This window comes from Capra hircus, chromosome 2, assembly GCF_001704415.2.
Source record: "Capra hircus breed San Clemente chromosome 2, ASM170441v1, whole genome shotgun sequence".
In the NCBI taxonomy this organism is placed as follows: Eukaryota; Metazoa; Chordata; class Mammalia; order Artiodactyla; family Bovidae; genus Capra; species Capra hircus.
In genome coordinates, this window is record NC_030809.1 from 8,899,812 (window position 1) to 8,915,930 (window position 16,119).

Sequence of the window (16,119 nt, forward strand, 5' to 3'; positions counted from 1 at the left end):
ACAGTGGGTGAGGAAGTACACAGCTGCGGCCCAGGCAGTCTTCCCGGGGTGGGGAGGACTCCAAGTGCCAGGCCCAGATGGGGAAAGAGGCACCTTTTCCCTCTGCACTCCTAGCTGCTGCACCCAGAATGCTGAACTGCCTTGGCAAGGCCTCACCTGTGGGCTGCCAGGCCAAAAGGCTCATACTGTACCAACATGCAGCCCAGAGCAGGTCCCCAGCCCCTGCTGTAGGGGGAGGCCTAGGGGAACGAGGCAGAAATCCCAGACCTGCCTCACACCGGCTGTGTGACTTTGAGCCAGTGACTCAACCTCTCTGAGCCTCAGTTTTCTCATCTGCAAAAAGGGAGGACAGCAATGGCTGTCTCTTGAGAGGGGTGTGCAGACTTGGCATATAGCACAGCAATCTGGGCTCTTGTGGCCTGTGATGGCTCGGGGGAGGAAGACTGGGGTGGAATGGAGCTCCATCAACCAGAAGTCTCTCTGTCTCACACACACATATCCAAGCCAACACAACTTCCCCCCGATTTTAAGGGGCTGAAGAACCTGCAGATAGAATGAGATCACAGGCAACCCTGGATGGGAGTGCTGAAAAGGCACAAAGAGGTCATTTCACTGATGGGAAGAGAGAGGCTCAGAGGGGAAGGTGAGAGTGACCAGCCCCTCCTGCTCCCACCATAGGTCAGGACAGGGTCAAGACAAACCCAATGCTGCCCCAGGAGGCTGGGAGCGCACCTGGCTCCTCTGGCCATCCTTCCAGAATGATGAGAAAAGGAGCCACTCTTCCACAACCACCATGTGCTCAGCCCACTTTGGCTCCAAGCCTCACAACAACCCTGTGAGGTGGGTGTCCACGTTCTCAGTCCACAGATGAGACAGGCCCTGACCCGCCTGAGGGCAAGACAGACCACTAGATCAGGGCCGCCTGCCGCCTGGGAGCGCGCCTCCTCTGCAACACAGACTGGGGACACGTCCCTCCACTTCATCGCGGAAGCATGAACCACCTTCTAATTCAGGAAGCCGGGGGCTCCTGTTTGGGTTGTGCCTGCTTTGTCGTCCATCCCCAAGTTCTGAGCAGGCCAGGACATGCTGGCAACAGAGCCGGCCCAACCATATCTGATGTCAGGCTCCTTGACCCCAGGACACGATCAGAGCAAGAGGGGTGGCCGGGGAGCTCTGGGGCTCCACCCACCTCCACCTCTCATGCCAGGGCACCTTTGCATTGTCACAGCTTCTTGGGTGAGGGTGGGATAAGGAAAGAGGAACCCAGCAGGTCCTTACCTAGTCAGAAGCCCCCTCCCTCCAGGAAAAGGAAACATGAAATGAAATCAAAGTGAAATGATTCAGGCACAGATCAGCCTCAGGTGCCCCCTGGATCCTGATTTCTGGGGCCTATGGCCTCCTTAAAGCGTATTGTCGGAGGCATAGGAAGGGGACTCGGTTCGCAGAGCTGCTTCACAGAGCTGCTTCGCAGATGCATAAGGCAGAGGCCAGACAGACCAAAAATGGGGAGTTAGGCAGGCAGGTGAGGAGACAATGAGGCCAGTCTCCCCTGTCACCTCTCTCCGTGCCTCACTGCCTTTCCAGAGGCTGGTAGTTGGGTGGCATTAGCTGAGGACTAGGCCCGAACTCTGCCCCGCCGGGAGCTGGAGGAGCGCGGTCACACCAGCTCCATACCTGCCGGGTTCCCCTCCTGGGGCTGGCAGTAGTCAGATGAGGGAGGCAAGGGAGGAGCCCGTTTCTGGACAAGGCCCCTCGTCACTGAACATGGAGCAGCGGTCAGGAGGAGGACCTGGTTCATAACCCAGCCAGGGCAGGCAAAGACCTGGCTGAGCCTGGGGGTCGGCGGGGGACACTCAGTCCAGCCATCGGCAGGCCTGTCCCTGCCCTGTTGATGCCTGGTCGAGTGGTCAGTCCGAGGGGCCCCGGCATGACTGACAGTCCTTCATGTCCTCAGAGTAGTCCTCGATCTGGATGGTCGTGGTGTGGAAGTGGAACATCCCCTGCAGGCGGTCACTGGCTGCCTTCAGCACAGCCTGGGCATCTGCATTCTCAGCTGGGGGCCGAGAAGACACGTGGTGGGAGAGGGGAGGCACCAGAGAACCAATTACTCACTCTTGGGCCCTTAGGAGCGAGTAGGAGGCAAGTCTCAAGTCCTAGCCCCAGCAGAACAAAATAGGGGGCCATGAACATCAAGAAACCCCCAGACTCACTCCCGTACCAGGCAACCGTCTGGTTCCCACACCTGGCACACAACCCTGAAAGGGCCGGAAAAGCTCTGGCTTAAAGACTCGGAGTCTTTCCTCTGCCACTTACTAGCTGTAAAAGCCTGGGCGAGTGCCTTTACCACCTCCCACCGCTATGGTTTCTTCATCTATAAATGGGACCTTGATGATCAAATAAATAACAGATGCCCAGTACTCAGCATGGGGTCAGATCCAAAGCGCCGGCACCGTGAGCACCCGGCGTCATCTGGGCAGGTCGGGTAGGGATGGCCCCGGGGTCCCCGGCTGCCTCTCTTGCACGAGTGCTCTCACCACTCACCGATGGCGATGTGGACAGACAGGATAGGCTGGGCCACGGTCAGCGCCCAGATGTGCAGGCTGTGCAAGGCTTCCACGCCCTCCACGGACAGCAGCAGATTCCGCACGGCTGTGAAGTCCACGCCCTTGGGGGTCCCTGAGGACGACAGGGACAGGGGCTGAAGGACAGGGCTGCCTCCCACCCACGCTGCTTCCTGCTCCTCACACAGCACCTCACGCAGACCTCTGTGGCCAGCAGAGCTGAGGTCGCCCCTGCCCCCCCGAAATGAGCCCCCTGCTGTATCATGTCACCCTGCTGTATTTTCCTCTTCACACTTGACACTGTCAGAAATGACCTTATTTGTTAGTTTCTTGCTATCTCCCTGTCTCAGATGGAAACTCTGTATGTGAGCAGGACAACTATTTGGTTTATCACCCTATTAGTGCCTAGAACAGTGCCTCTTCCCCGAGTATATGTTTGATATAAAAATTTTTTTAAGATAAAGAAGGCAACCCGGGGCTCCCTGCACCCCCATGGGGCATCCTTGTCATCATTTTTATCTGGGTCTGTCACATTCTTGGAGAAAATGCTCTGAACTGCAGCTGAACGCTCAGGCTGACCCCAAACCAGGATCCAGACTGATTCCAACCACAGAGACGTATGGCCCCAGACCCTGGGCACCAGAAAGCCAGGTAAGTAGGTGTGGTAACTTGGGCAGACCATTCGCTACCACTAAGCACCCCTCAAAGCCCTGCCACGTCTTCCCGAAGCAGGAGCGCCTCAGGAAAGAAGGCCTGAGCTGGAGTGGATTCAGCAGTGTTTCTTGTCCAACTCCGACTGTCTTTTTCTCATCCTCAATCTGCACCCCCCAGCACTGTGCAATGAGAAGCATAATCCTCACTCCAAAAGGGAAGGCAAGTGGAGACTCAGGAAGCATATGAGGAAGGGCAGGAGGGCCAGGTGCTAAAGACACACCTGGAAGCCCCCAGACTTGGCAGGGAGGACACAGCCCAGCAGGGAGGAGGCACCCTTGGGGGTAGAGGGATGGAAAGGACGATCCAGGGGACATTTCCAGAACAACCACACCTGAGGACCCTGCTCAATGTCAAGATTAGCCTGGACCCCAGGAGGTTCTCCAGACCTTGCCCCCCCCCACCATGTGCTGTGATGTACCCCCACAACCAACACACACACACACAGTGCATGCTCAGTCGTGTCTGACTCTTTGTGACCCCATTGACTGTAGCCCGCCAGCCTCCTCTGTCCGTGGGATTTCCCGAGCAGGAATACTGGAATGGGTTGCCAGTTTCTCCTCCAGGGGACACTTCCCAACCCAGGGATCAAACTGGTGTCTGCTCGATTTGCAGGCAGATGCTTTGCCCCCGAGCCGCCTGGGAAGCCCACATATACACAGACTCGAACTTATCTTTGCATTGGAAAATAAAGAGCAAAAAGGGAGCTCCAAGCTCAGATTACCTTCCATCAGCACCAGGATCACGTCTCTCAGGATGGTCAAGGTTGTCCCCAGGACGAGGATGGAGAACAGGAAGGTGCAGATGGGGTCTATAAACTTGTACTCTGGCTACAAGGAAAAAGGAGAGGCAGAGCTGGGGGGGTCACCAGCCAACACCTCAGCCTCCCTTCTCCCCGCCCACCTAGCAGTGAGTCAGGGAGAAGGGCTTTTTCTGCGGGGTGGGCATGAGCTCACCCTGACCCTGCCTCCCCAGTTCTCTACCTTTTATCCTGTGTCCAGGACAGGCAGGACATACCACAGTTCAGGATAAGACACCATGCCTTCCCACCCCTCCCTGCCCAAGAGGCTAAGCCACAGACAGAGCTAAATGCAATCTTAGGCACCATCTGGCCCAACATCCCAGCTTTATAGGTGGGGTAACAGAGGCTCAATTAGAGCAAGGGACTCCTTTACATCATGCAGCGAGCAAGGGGTGATCTAGGCTTCAAACCCAACACTGGGCTCTTTCCATTACACCCCACTGCCTCTATGTAATGGGCAATGCCCAGGCTTCAGCAGCCTACAGTTCTGGATTTGAATCTGACTCTACAGCTTACCAGCTAAGTGATGCTGTGCAAGTCACTGACCCTTTCTGGGCTGCAGAACACACCATCACCTCCCTTCAGGATTCTCAACATCAGAAGTGCTAATGCTTAGTGGGTGTTGGGTAAAGGTTTCTTCCCTCTCCCACCCTTCTGCCCAGAGCTGGGAGGGAGCTAGAAACTGGAAAGGGTCCTGTGCAGAAAGAAGCCCCCAGGTGACCTACACTCCCTCCCCTACTTCCCCCTGTCCCCAGCTCTAACCTTGAAGTATAAAATAAAGGCTGCCACCAAAACGCCCAAGCTCTGCAGAAAGTCTCCAATGACGTGAATAAAGGCAGCTCGGACACTAGGGCTTCCCTGCTCCTGGCTGGCGTTGTGGCCGTGCTCGGGGTTGTGGCTGTGTCCATGGCCAGACTGGTGAAGAATCAACCCCATTCTATGGGAGTGGAGACAAAGTCCAGACGCTCACTGAAGGAGCAGATGGAAGCTTCAAATTCAGCCAGGCAGAGGCCCCCATCAGGACTGACCTCCCTGCGGGGGTCACAATCCCAACCCCCACCCAAGACAGCATGATCCCTTTTGGCCACGGAAGGAGCCCAGCGAACGTGGCCTTGGTTCAGAGTTTTGCCAACGGGAGGAGGGGCTCAGCTCCATCCAATGCCAGGCTGAACCTGGGCACAAAGCTGCCCCAGTGCCAAACCTCAGAGCAGAAGGGCACTACAGAGGAGATCGAGATCCCCCCAGCATGTCACAGAGGGTGAAGCTGAGGCCCAGAGAGGAAACTGGCTTGCCCAAGGCCACTGGGCAAGGGGGAGAGAACCCAAAATAGACACCCCCACTCTACACAATTTACGTCTCAATGAGACCAGCTTCAGGCACGTCAGATTGAAAAGGGCTTTGAGATTCTGTCCCTAGGGACCCCTGCTCCTGTAAGCACTAGACTCACCCTGCCCCGCAACAGGAAGGAAGCCTGCCTCTGGTTATTCACGGACACATCGAGGGTGGGGACCCGATGCCGCCCCAGGTTTACAGTTCCTGATGGCCTGGCCCCAGGCCTCAGGCAGGGCCCAGGTGTTCCAGGCACCAGAGCTCAGCCCACGAGGGAGATTCTGATCCTGCAGCCATCCTGGTGTGGGGCATGCCCCCACCCACAAGAGCAGGCCGGCAGGTGTGCCTGTGAGGAGGGGGAGGGTTCGCAGGGACCCCAGGCCACACTCACATGATGTTCACAACCACAGCACAGCCCGACGTGATCAGCATGGTCTCCTCCTTGATCTCATAGTCTCCAGAAATCAGCCTTTCCGCCGCCAAGTACACCAGCACCCCCGTCACGACCCAGATGGACAGCACAGAGAGCAAGGCACCCAGGATCTCTGAGGAAGAGCCCGGCCCCCAGTACCAATCTTAGCATGGGGCCCTGAGGCTAAGGAGCCCCCTCTCCCTCCCCACAAAATCTGAGCCTGGGTCCCATTGGAGGTATGGCTCTGCTGGAGGTGCTATGGCTGGCACCTCACCCCACCACTTGTACATCTGAAAAGGTTGGAGCTAGAAGAAGCTCAAGACGTATCTGGGACAACCTTTTCAATTGAAGCTGACTCATTAAATATACACCCATTGCTCAGCTGGCAAACTGAGGCTCTGAGGAACAGAGGCTGGGCCATCTCCCAGCAAGAAGAGAATGACAATGCAGCCCAGAGATGAACTTCAGAAGGCTTTGCTGACCTCTCCCTCCCCCCTAGAGCCAATCCATGGCGTTATGTGCAAAGTGAACGCCAACGTTGTTTATTCTTAAATAAATACAGCTTGCACTCTCAGGAAGGTGGACTCTCCTTTCCTGCAGGGTGGGAACTCCCAGGGGACAGGGGACCAGGGCTCCCCCATCAGACTGGGAGCTCCCAAAGGACGAAAGTCATGGTTGACATCCTCTTCCCCCACCCAAGTCACCCTCCTGGCTTTACGCAGGGACCCAGTGCACTCACCTAAGAATTTACATCTTAACCCACCCCCTCCCCCAACTCCACCCTCATCCCAACCAGGGCCCTCACCAGCTCGATGCCAACCGAAGTTCATGGTCTTGGTGGCTGGCCGGGAAGACATCCACAGGGAGAAGAGGCTGATAAGCATGCTGGCAAAGTCAGTGAGCAGGTGGGCTGCGTCTGTCATGATCGCCAAGCTATGTGCCAGGTACCCACCTGCAGGGCCAAAAGGAGGGAGGATCCTTATCGGCTCCCCAAAGAGCCAGTTTCCCAGAGTGTGTGTGCAGCAGGGAAACCATGAGCTCTGGAGAAAGACAAGGGATTCCAGACCTCTCCACCATTAGCTGTGTAACCATGAACAAGTGACTTCCTTTCTCCGAGCCTCGACTTCTAGCATCTGTGAAATGGGATTAGCAAAATCTCCTTAGAGGATGCATGTGAAAATTGAGTTCAAATTGGGCCTGGAGGGGAATACCGCTGCGGTCCAGTGGCTCAGACTCCCCACTTTCATGGCACCCTCAGCTCGGGTTCAATCTTTGGTCAGGGAACTAAGATTCCACAAGCCATGGGCCAAAACAACCAAAAACAAAAACAAAAACAAAAAATGGGCTTGGAAAGCATTGTAGGTACTCAATAAATGCCGTTTTCTTCTAGCATTCAGGTCTTTCCTGACCTACTAGTTTTGTGCGATCTCGGACAAGTTACTTAACCTTATGATGCCTCAGTTTCATCATAAAAATGAGACTATCAGGAGCCATGACAGCACGAGGTTGTTGTGAGGATTGCACGAGACAGTGTGCGTGTAAGAGGTGTAGCATGGTATGAGTGAGTGACAGTCGCTCAGTCACGTCTGACTCTTTGCAATCCCATGGACTGTAGTCTACTAGGCTCCTCTGTCCATGGGATTCTCAGGCAAGAATACTGGAGTGGGTTGCCATTTCCTTCTCCAGGGGATCTTCCCCACCCAGAGATGGAACCCTGGCCTCCTGCACTGCAGGCAGCCCCTTTACCCTCTGAGCCAGCAGGGAAGCCTACTGTTAGCATGGCAAGCATACAGTAAATGGGGCTGTTAGTATGAATACTACAGGAACATTCAGGAGAAAAGCCTTTTGGATCATCCAGACTACCCATGTGCCAATTTCATTGAATTAGCCCAGAGTTCTTACCGATGACTTCCCCAATCATGAACAACAGGCAGAAGGCAGAAGCCACACAGAGCTGGCGCCAGGCCCTCTTCTTGGGGTCACCGTGACTGCCAGGAGCCTTCTGGGAATGGCAGTAATGGCTGCTCTGGGGAGCCAGCTCAGTGGGCTGCAAGGCCAGGCCAGGTGAAGACGCAGGGATGCCGCTGGTCCCATCCTGCCACAGAGTTGTGTAAGTCCTGTCCAGAGAGGAAGGGTGAGGGGAGATTCAGCTGAGATGGGAGGAAAGAGGGCTGACTCCAGTCTTATCTCTCTGCGGGGCCTGCGCATTCCCCTGTGCCCGCTTGGGAAAAGAGTTAAGGATATACTCCAAGCTCGACAGAGTCTAAGGAGTGACCAGAAGCCCCTCCTTGCAGGAGGGTGCTGGAGAATGACCAGTCCTGGAGTCTTGGCTCCGTGTGTTTCCTCCTCCTCCATCCGTCCCAGGGCTTCGAGGAGGGAAAGACCTTGGGAACTAGCCGGGGGGCGGGGCGGGGGGGGGTCCGGTGCTGGGCTGGGCCGGTCCAGCGGAGCGCGGAGAAGTCTCAGAGCTCATGCTAAAGGAAGACAGCAGCTCGCCCCTTCACAAGGACTTGGAGACACCGGGCTTCCCAGGTCGGGGCGGTCCTCCGGCTAAGTGCCAGCCCCGGGGCGGAGCTCCAGGCACGCACTCCCCCACGAATCCGCAGGGGTCAGGATCTGTGCTCTGCGGCGAGGAAGGACTGGTCCCTGTGCTCAGCCTCCATTTCCCCTTTCCTCCACCTCCCCCCGACCCCTCCTGTCGGGGTTGGGGGGGTGGTCCCAGATCGAGCCGTCGCCAAAACCAACCACTGCCAGTATGGCAGACGGGAAGATGGGGCTGAGGCCACTGAAATCCCCGCCCCTCCCCAGGTTCTCCTTACCCAACTGCAAGCTTGCTGTCCAACAGATGCATCCTCTCGCCCGCTTTCATGCGGCCCCGCGCGCCCTGCCACGTGCTCCCTGGAGTCGCGCGCTGGGCTCTCCAGCGGCGAGTGCTCACCGGCCGCCAGCGCCGTGCGCGCAGCTCCGGCCGCCCGCCCTGCCTCGAGTCCGCTCCCGCCTAGACCGCGCCGGGGCCGCCGAGGGGTCGTCCCGCTGTCGCTACCGCTGCTGCCCCCACGACGCCGGCAGCTGCGCCCCGCGCCCGCTGGCTTTATCAAGTCCCCGCTTCCCCGTGTGAAGCGGCGCGTCGTGCGCAAAAGCCCGCAGGGAAGGGGGAGGGTGTAGCTGGCTGCAAAGGGCCCGGGCGCTGACCCCAGCACCCGGGCCCCGGAGCCCGAGGAGCCCACCTGGCCTAAGTCGGAAAGCCTAACCGCCTCCGCCCAGCCCTGCTGCTGCTTGCTGTTTCTGCCTCCACTGCGCCCACTTGCCCCCCGCGCGAGGCTGGCTGCCTCCGGCCGGGAAGTTCTCGGGACACCGGCTTGTTGGAATCGGCTTTGAGTCGCCTGAGAGCAGGAATGTGGCTCCTAGACTCAGAATAAAGGGCTCCTGAGGCTGGGGTCGTTGTCTTCCTCCTCGGGAAACCCGTGATCGGTTTCCACCTTCCGGCTGCAGGCGTCCGAGGCCCCCCAAGTTCTGCGCAGGCTAGGGGGCTCCCGGGGGCGGCGTGTGCCCGCACTCAGCCTGGGACAGTAGCCTTCCTGACTGACCCATCCTCGTCGCTCTAGCAGCACCAGTTCCTCCCCTTCTGGGCTCCAATTAAAATCTGGGGTGACCGGCTGTATCTCCACCGCTACATGGAGCAGGGTCGCACTTCAGCCCCAGTCGCCATCTGGACTGAGCCGACACCGCCACCGGCACACCAGCTATTCTCCACTGCCCCGCGGCAGTTCCCAGGAGCCACGCGTGGTCTTCGGCCGAGAAACGCCAGCTAGCTCTTCTTGCCGGGATCCACTGGGATTGGATGTGTGTTTTGTGCAGGTCTCAGCTTATCGATCCAGTTGAAGTTTCAAACTGCCCCAGGCTCAGCTCAGATTAATCTTATAATTTACTTGAGGGCAAAGTGAAGTGAAGTGAAGTTGCTCAGTCTTGTCAGACTCTTTGCGACCCCGTGGACTGTAGCCTACCAGGCTCCTCTGTCCATGGGACTTTCCAGGCAATAGTCCTGAAGTAGATTGCCATTTCCCTTCTCCAGGGGATCTTCCCAACCCTGGGATCGAACCCTGGTCTCCTTCATTGTAGACAGACACTTTACCGTCTGAGCCAAATGCAAAGTACATTGTAAATTCTCAATATATGAAGATTTACAAATTGGATCCAGACACATTTATTCATTTTATTAAAAAAAAAGTTTATGCCAGATTTCCCTTAATACTTTCCTAGTACTCATTTTAATTGATTTGCAAGAGTTTAACTAATTAGTTAAGACTGTGATATATGGAAAAGCCGCTTCATTTGTACTCTGTACCTGTCTCCTTCTGAGATCCCCAGAAGTCCTATGCAAATGACCTGGCAGTTCAGACACCTCAGCAATTTTATTCTAAAAATGTAGATATTCCAATAAAGAAGGCTTCCCAGGTGGCGCTAGAGGTAAACTACCCGCCTGCCAATGCAGGAGAGAGAAGAGATTTAGATTTGATCCCTAAGTGGGGAAGAGCCCCTGGAAGGGGTCATGGCAACCCACTCCAGTATTCTTGCCTGGAGAATCTCATGGAGAGAGAAGTCTGGTGGGCTACAGTCCATGGGATTGCAAAGAGTCAAACACGACTGAAGCGACTTAGCACAGCACAGGTGGTTAAAATACACATGTAATGAAAATTTGCTAATGACCTCAGATTCTTGGGTCTTGTTTTTCACAGCGAAAAAAAAAAAAAAAAAAAAGCTCATATATATTCTGGCTCCTCCCTCACCTCTTCAGAGCAGTTCCTTTGTAAAGTCACCAAATAAAACTGAACTCACACCTTTTCTTTCATGCATTTTTTTTCTGTCAACACCTGTGTGTGTTAGTCACTCAGTAGTGTCTGACTCTTTGCGACGCCTAAGGACTGTATTCTACCAGGCTCCTCTGTCCTCAGAATTCTCCAGGCAAGCATACTGGAGTGGGTCACCATTTCTTCCTCCAGGGGATCTTACCAACCCAGGGATCGAACCTGGGTCTCCTGCATTGCGGGCAGATGCTTTACCGTCTAAGCCACCAGGGAAGTCCATCAACATTCCACAAAGAATCTGATTCTGTAGGTCTGGGAAGGGGGTCTGGGAATCTACATTTTTAAACTCCTGTGTTTAATTCTATCATGAAATTATTGTTCTTTTAAATGATATGTTCTTGTTGTTCAGTTGCCCAGTCATGTCCAACTCTCTGCAACCCCATGGACTGCAGCACACCAGGCCTCCTTGTCCCTCACCATCTCCCGAAGTTTGCCTAAGTTCATGTCCATTGCATCGGTGATGCCATCCAGCCTTATCATCCTCTGATGCCCTCTTCTCCTTCTGCCCTCAATCTTTCCCAGAATCAGGGACTTTTCCAATGTTCACATCAGATGACCAAAATACTGGAGCTTCAGCTTCAGTTCTTCCAACTAATATTCAGGGTTGATTTCCCTTAAGATTGACTGATTTGATCTCCTTGCTGTCCAGGGGATTTTCAGGAGCCTTCTCCAACACCACAGTTCAAAGGCATCAATTCTTTGGCTCTCTGCCTTCTTAACCGTTCAGCCCTCACAACTATACATGACCACTGGGAAGACCATAGCCTTGACTATACAGACCTTCGTCGGCAGAGTAATGTCTCTGCTTCTCAGCACAGTCTAAGTTTGTCATAGCTTTCCTGCCAACAAGCAATCGTCTTCTGATTTCATGGCTCTAGTCACCATCCACAGTGATCTCAGAGACCAAGAAGAGGGAATCTGTCACTACTTCCACCTTTTCCTCTTCTATTTCCCATGAAGTAATGGGGCCAGGTGCCATGATCTTAGTTTTTTTTAATATTTAATTTTAAGCCAGCTCTTTCACTCTCCTTCACCCTCATCAAGAGGCTCTTTAGTTCCTCTTCAATATCTGCCATTAGAGTGGTATTATGCATGTATCTGAGGTTGTTGATGTTTCTCCTGCCTATCTTGACTCCAGCTTGTTACTCATCCATCCCGGCATTTCTCATAATGTGCTCAGTGTACAGATTAAACAAACAGGGTGACAGAAGACAGCCCTGTCATACCCCTTTCTCAATCTTGAACCAATCAGTTGTTCCATACAGGATTCTAACTGTTGCTTCTTGACCTGCATACAGGTTTCTTAGGAAACAGGTAAGATGGTCTAGTATTCCCATCACTCGAGCAGCTTTCCACAGTTTATTATGATACACACAGTCAAAGGCTTTAGCATAACTGATGAAACAGAGGTAGATGTTTTCCTGGTATTCCCTAGCTTTCTCTGTGATCCAGTGAATGTTGGCAATTTGACCTCTAGTTCCTCTTCCTTTTCTAAAGCCAGCTTGGACATCTGGAAGTTGTTGGTTTGCATAATGCTGAAGCCTAGCATGCAAGATTTTAAGCGTGACCTTACTAGCATGGGAGATGAGTATGATTGTCTGATGGCTAGCACTTTCTTTTGTACTACCCTTCTTGGGAATTGGGGTGAGGTTTGACCTTTTCTAGTCCTGAGGCCACTGCTGGGTCTTCCAGATTTGCTGACATATTGGATGCAACACCTTGATGACCTTATCCTTTAGGATTTTGAATAGTTCTCCTGGAATTCTGTTGCATACACTAGCTTTATTAAGAGCAGAGTTTCCTAAGGCCCACTTGACTTTGCTATCCAGAATGTCTAGCTCTGGATGACTGACCACACCATCGTAGAAATCCGGTTCATTAAGGTCTTTTTTGCACAGTTCTTCTGTGTATTCTTTCCATCTCCTCTTGATCTCTTCAGCGTCTACTAGGTCTCTATCGTTTCTGTCCTTTATTGTGCCCATCTTGAGCGAAATATTCCTTGAAATCTCCAGTCACTTCTTTCTTTAGCTATTTGTATGGTATATTTTTAATGGTATAATGGTTATGATTTTGAAAAGAACCTTTATCTAACGGGTTACATGATACCTGGAATTTGCCTTAAAACAATCACAATGAGGAGAAGGAATAATGATAGAGAAGAAACAAGTATGTCAGTAACTACGGAAACTGCGCAGTGAGTAAGGTATGTTATACTATCCCCTGTACTTTTCTGTACATTTGAAATTTCCCAGAATTAAAGGTTTAGGGAAAAATAAACCTCTGGTGATTCTAATGCAGCCACCAAAACTGTATTCAAGATTTACGGAGTAACCCCTTTGAAGCCGATTTCTTTGCAGCATGATCTTAAAAGAAACTTGTTGATCAGGAAGACTTCATACCACCTTTGGGTGTTCCGGTTTGCAAGTGCCCTTTTGTGTAGTAACTAGAGATTCCCTTGTTTGCAATATCAGATATCTCCCTGGAATTCACATTTCTGATTACAGAGCCTTGATTGCCCTCCCTCCTCCCTCTGATAAGTGACAAGGTAGTGGATAGATATGCTTATCTCACAGATCATGTGTGAGAACTCTGGGGAACTCTGGAGGTAGAATGTGGACTGGTTGTAACACTGATTTTTGTGATTTCAAGGAGAAGAAAACTTCTCTCTGTCTGGCCTCAAATTCCTTCAGGCTTCTATAGGAGGATATTTTAGGACTATGAAAAAAAAGTGTGGGGTTGTCAAAAAAGGGTAGTAGCTACATCCAAGCAGGAAAAGGCAGACACACAAAGAGTCCCTAGGGGTTGTTTTTTTTTTTTTTCTTTTATTCTATTTTTTTTCTTTAATTGAAATGCAATTGATTTACAGTGTTTCAGACATGTAGCAAAGTGATTCAGTTAAACATACAATATTCTTTTTCCTGATCTGCTAAGTAGCAGCACCAGATTTCAGTATATAATAGTTTATATAACTCTGAAATTAGTTCTGTGCACTTGTGTGTGGTTTTTGTTGTTAAATATTTTATTTATTTATTTGGTAGCACCAGGTCTTAGCTGTGGAACACGGGATCTTCAGTAGAGTGTGGGATATAGTTCCCCAACCAGGGATTGAACCATGGTCCCCTGCATTGGAAACGCAGAGTCTTAACCACTGGACCACCAGGGAATCCCTTTTGTATGTAATATGTAACACTTTTTTTCTTTTTTAGCTCTTGCTTCAGAACTTGAAAAAAGACTGGAAATGAAAGCAAAATTTGATTCCCTGAAATTCACAGGGATCAAGTTAGCCTTGGAAAAAGTTCCAGAAGTGAAAATGGGCAGAGGTGGAGAAGGCAATGGGACCCCACCCCAGTACTCTTGCCTGGAAAATCCCATGGACGGAGGAGCCTGGTAGGCTGTAGTCCATGGGGTTGCTAAGAATCGGACACGACTGAGCGACTTCACTTTCACTTTTCACTTTCATGCATTGGAGAAGGAAATGGCAACCCACTCCAGTGTTTTTGCCTGGAGAATCCCAGGGACGGGGGAGCCTGGTGGGCTGCTGTCTATGGGGTCACACAGAGTCGGACACAACAGAAGTGACTTAGCAATGAGGGTTTAAAGCATTTTCATAAGGTTGAATTACTCAGAAGGGCTAGTTCTGGAGGATGTCACATGAATAAGCTGGGAAATGCTGGGTTCAATGTTCAATCCGCCAAAAAACATTCAGATCAGTTCAGTTCAGTCGCTCAGTCGTGTCCGATTCTTTGCGACCCCATGGACTGCAGCATGCCAGACCTCCCTGTCCATCACCAACTCCCAGAGTTTACTCAAACTAATGTCCATCGAGTCGGTGATGCCATTCAACCATCTCATCTTCCGTCCTTCCCTTCTCCTCCTGCCCTCAATCTTGCCCAGCATCAGGGTCTTTTCAAATGAGTCAATGCTTTGCATCAGGTGGCCAAAGTGTTGGAGTTTCAGCTTCAACATCAGTCCTTCCAATGAATATTCAGGACTGATTTCCTTTAGGATGGAACATCCTAAAACATAAAAGCTTTAAAGATCAGGTGGTATTCCGAACACCATGAACTTTATGGCAGGACTGCACAGAGCCCTTAAGTTGCTACTAAGTTCTGAATGTCAAAAAGGGTGGGACGGACTCTGCAGAGTTCCTCAAATTCCTAAATCTTAAGGGTCTCAAATCCAGTTGACGCACCTCCATCAGACTGACTCAGCCTCACCTCTCTCCCAGCCCCTTGTTCCTGGAGAGCCTGATATTGCTTCAGCCATGGTCATCATCCTATGCCCTAGCATAGGTGGCTGGCTTGGCCTTCCCTGGAGTAAGTCTGGGCTCCAGCAGAGCCTCCGTGGTGACCACCACGGTGGGGGCAGCAGCGGCTCTAGCCTTCTAACCATAAGCCTTGTCAGATTTTGTTTTATTTTCTTTTTTGTAAAGTGAGTGCCTGACTTAAGCTCTGATTGCCATCCATTTTAAAAGAGGCAACCACTTGAAGGGGCCTATGTCTAGCAAACACCATGGGTGCCTCTCCCCACTGAGATTCCTCTGTTTTCGCAATCTTAGTTGATTTGGCTAACTGACAATTTGGGTCACTCGCTTTTTTTTTCTCTCTTCCCACGCTATAAAACCCCATGCTTATGTTTTAAATTCATCAATAAAGAGTGAGCCTTCAAAACTCTAGGCCCCCACCCTCAACCCCAATAGAAGCAGAAGACAGGCCCATGCTTTATCCCTACCTCTCTCCACCTGTGAATTCACTGTGTGGTATGCTATGTAACGTCCAGATCTTGTAAGTAATAAACCTTTATTTTTTAAACTTTCCTGTTGCTTAGTACTTAAAGGCATCTTGAAATTAACAAGAATTACAAGGGCCGGTCTAACCACATTAGTCATTAATAAGCTGAGACCAGCACAAAAACTACACCCAACCCCACAAGACCTGGAGGCTCCTCTCACCACCTGCAGAGTCAGCTGACAGCCCCTGAGCAACCCCCACAGCTGCCCAAAGGGTCAAGTGACACAAGGGACACTCAGGGCATTGACACTCTGGGAGGCAAACTCCAATCCTAAGAGATGGGAGGTGAAAGAAGCCAGGAGACAAGTCTCCCCCTTCTTCTTACTGATGAACTGTTCAAGGCACATTATTCTTTCTGCCCTGCTAGAAGCATCTCCCATGCTTGAGCAAGCAGCCAGCTCTCTTGGTAAAGGTTTGGCCAGGTTGGTAAATTATATTTTATATATTTGCTTTCCTCCCTAGTGGCTCAGCTGGTAAAGCATCTGCCTGCAGTGTGGGAGACCTGGGTTCAATCCCTGGGTTGGGAAGATTCCCTGGATAAGGGAAAGGCTACCCACTCCAGTATTCTGGCCTGGAGAATTCCATGGACTGAATATGTAGCCCACGGGGTCGCCAAGAGTTGGACATGACTGAGCGACTTTCACTTCAC

At 52.0% G+C, this 16,119-nt stretch overlaps 1 protein-coding gene across 1 annotated transcript; it reads right to left on the minus strand.

Annotated features, from left to right (window-relative positions):
• On the minus strand, positions 501-9,759 carry SLC30A2 (solute carrier family 30 member 2). Its single transcript, XM_018056257.1, has 8 exons — positions 8,635-9,759; positions 7,718-7,932; positions 6,621-6,767; positions 5,795-5,948; positions 4,837-5,011; positions 3,997-4,102; positions 2,542-2,676; positions 501-2,053 (listed from the first exon to the last, which is right to left on the minus strand). The coding sequence occupies exons 1-8, from the start codon at positions 8,682-8,684 to the stop codon at positions 1,908-1,910; spliced, it is 1,128 nt and encodes a 375-aa protein (XP_017911746.1). The 5' UTR covers positions 8,685-9,759; the 3' UTR covers positions 501-1,907.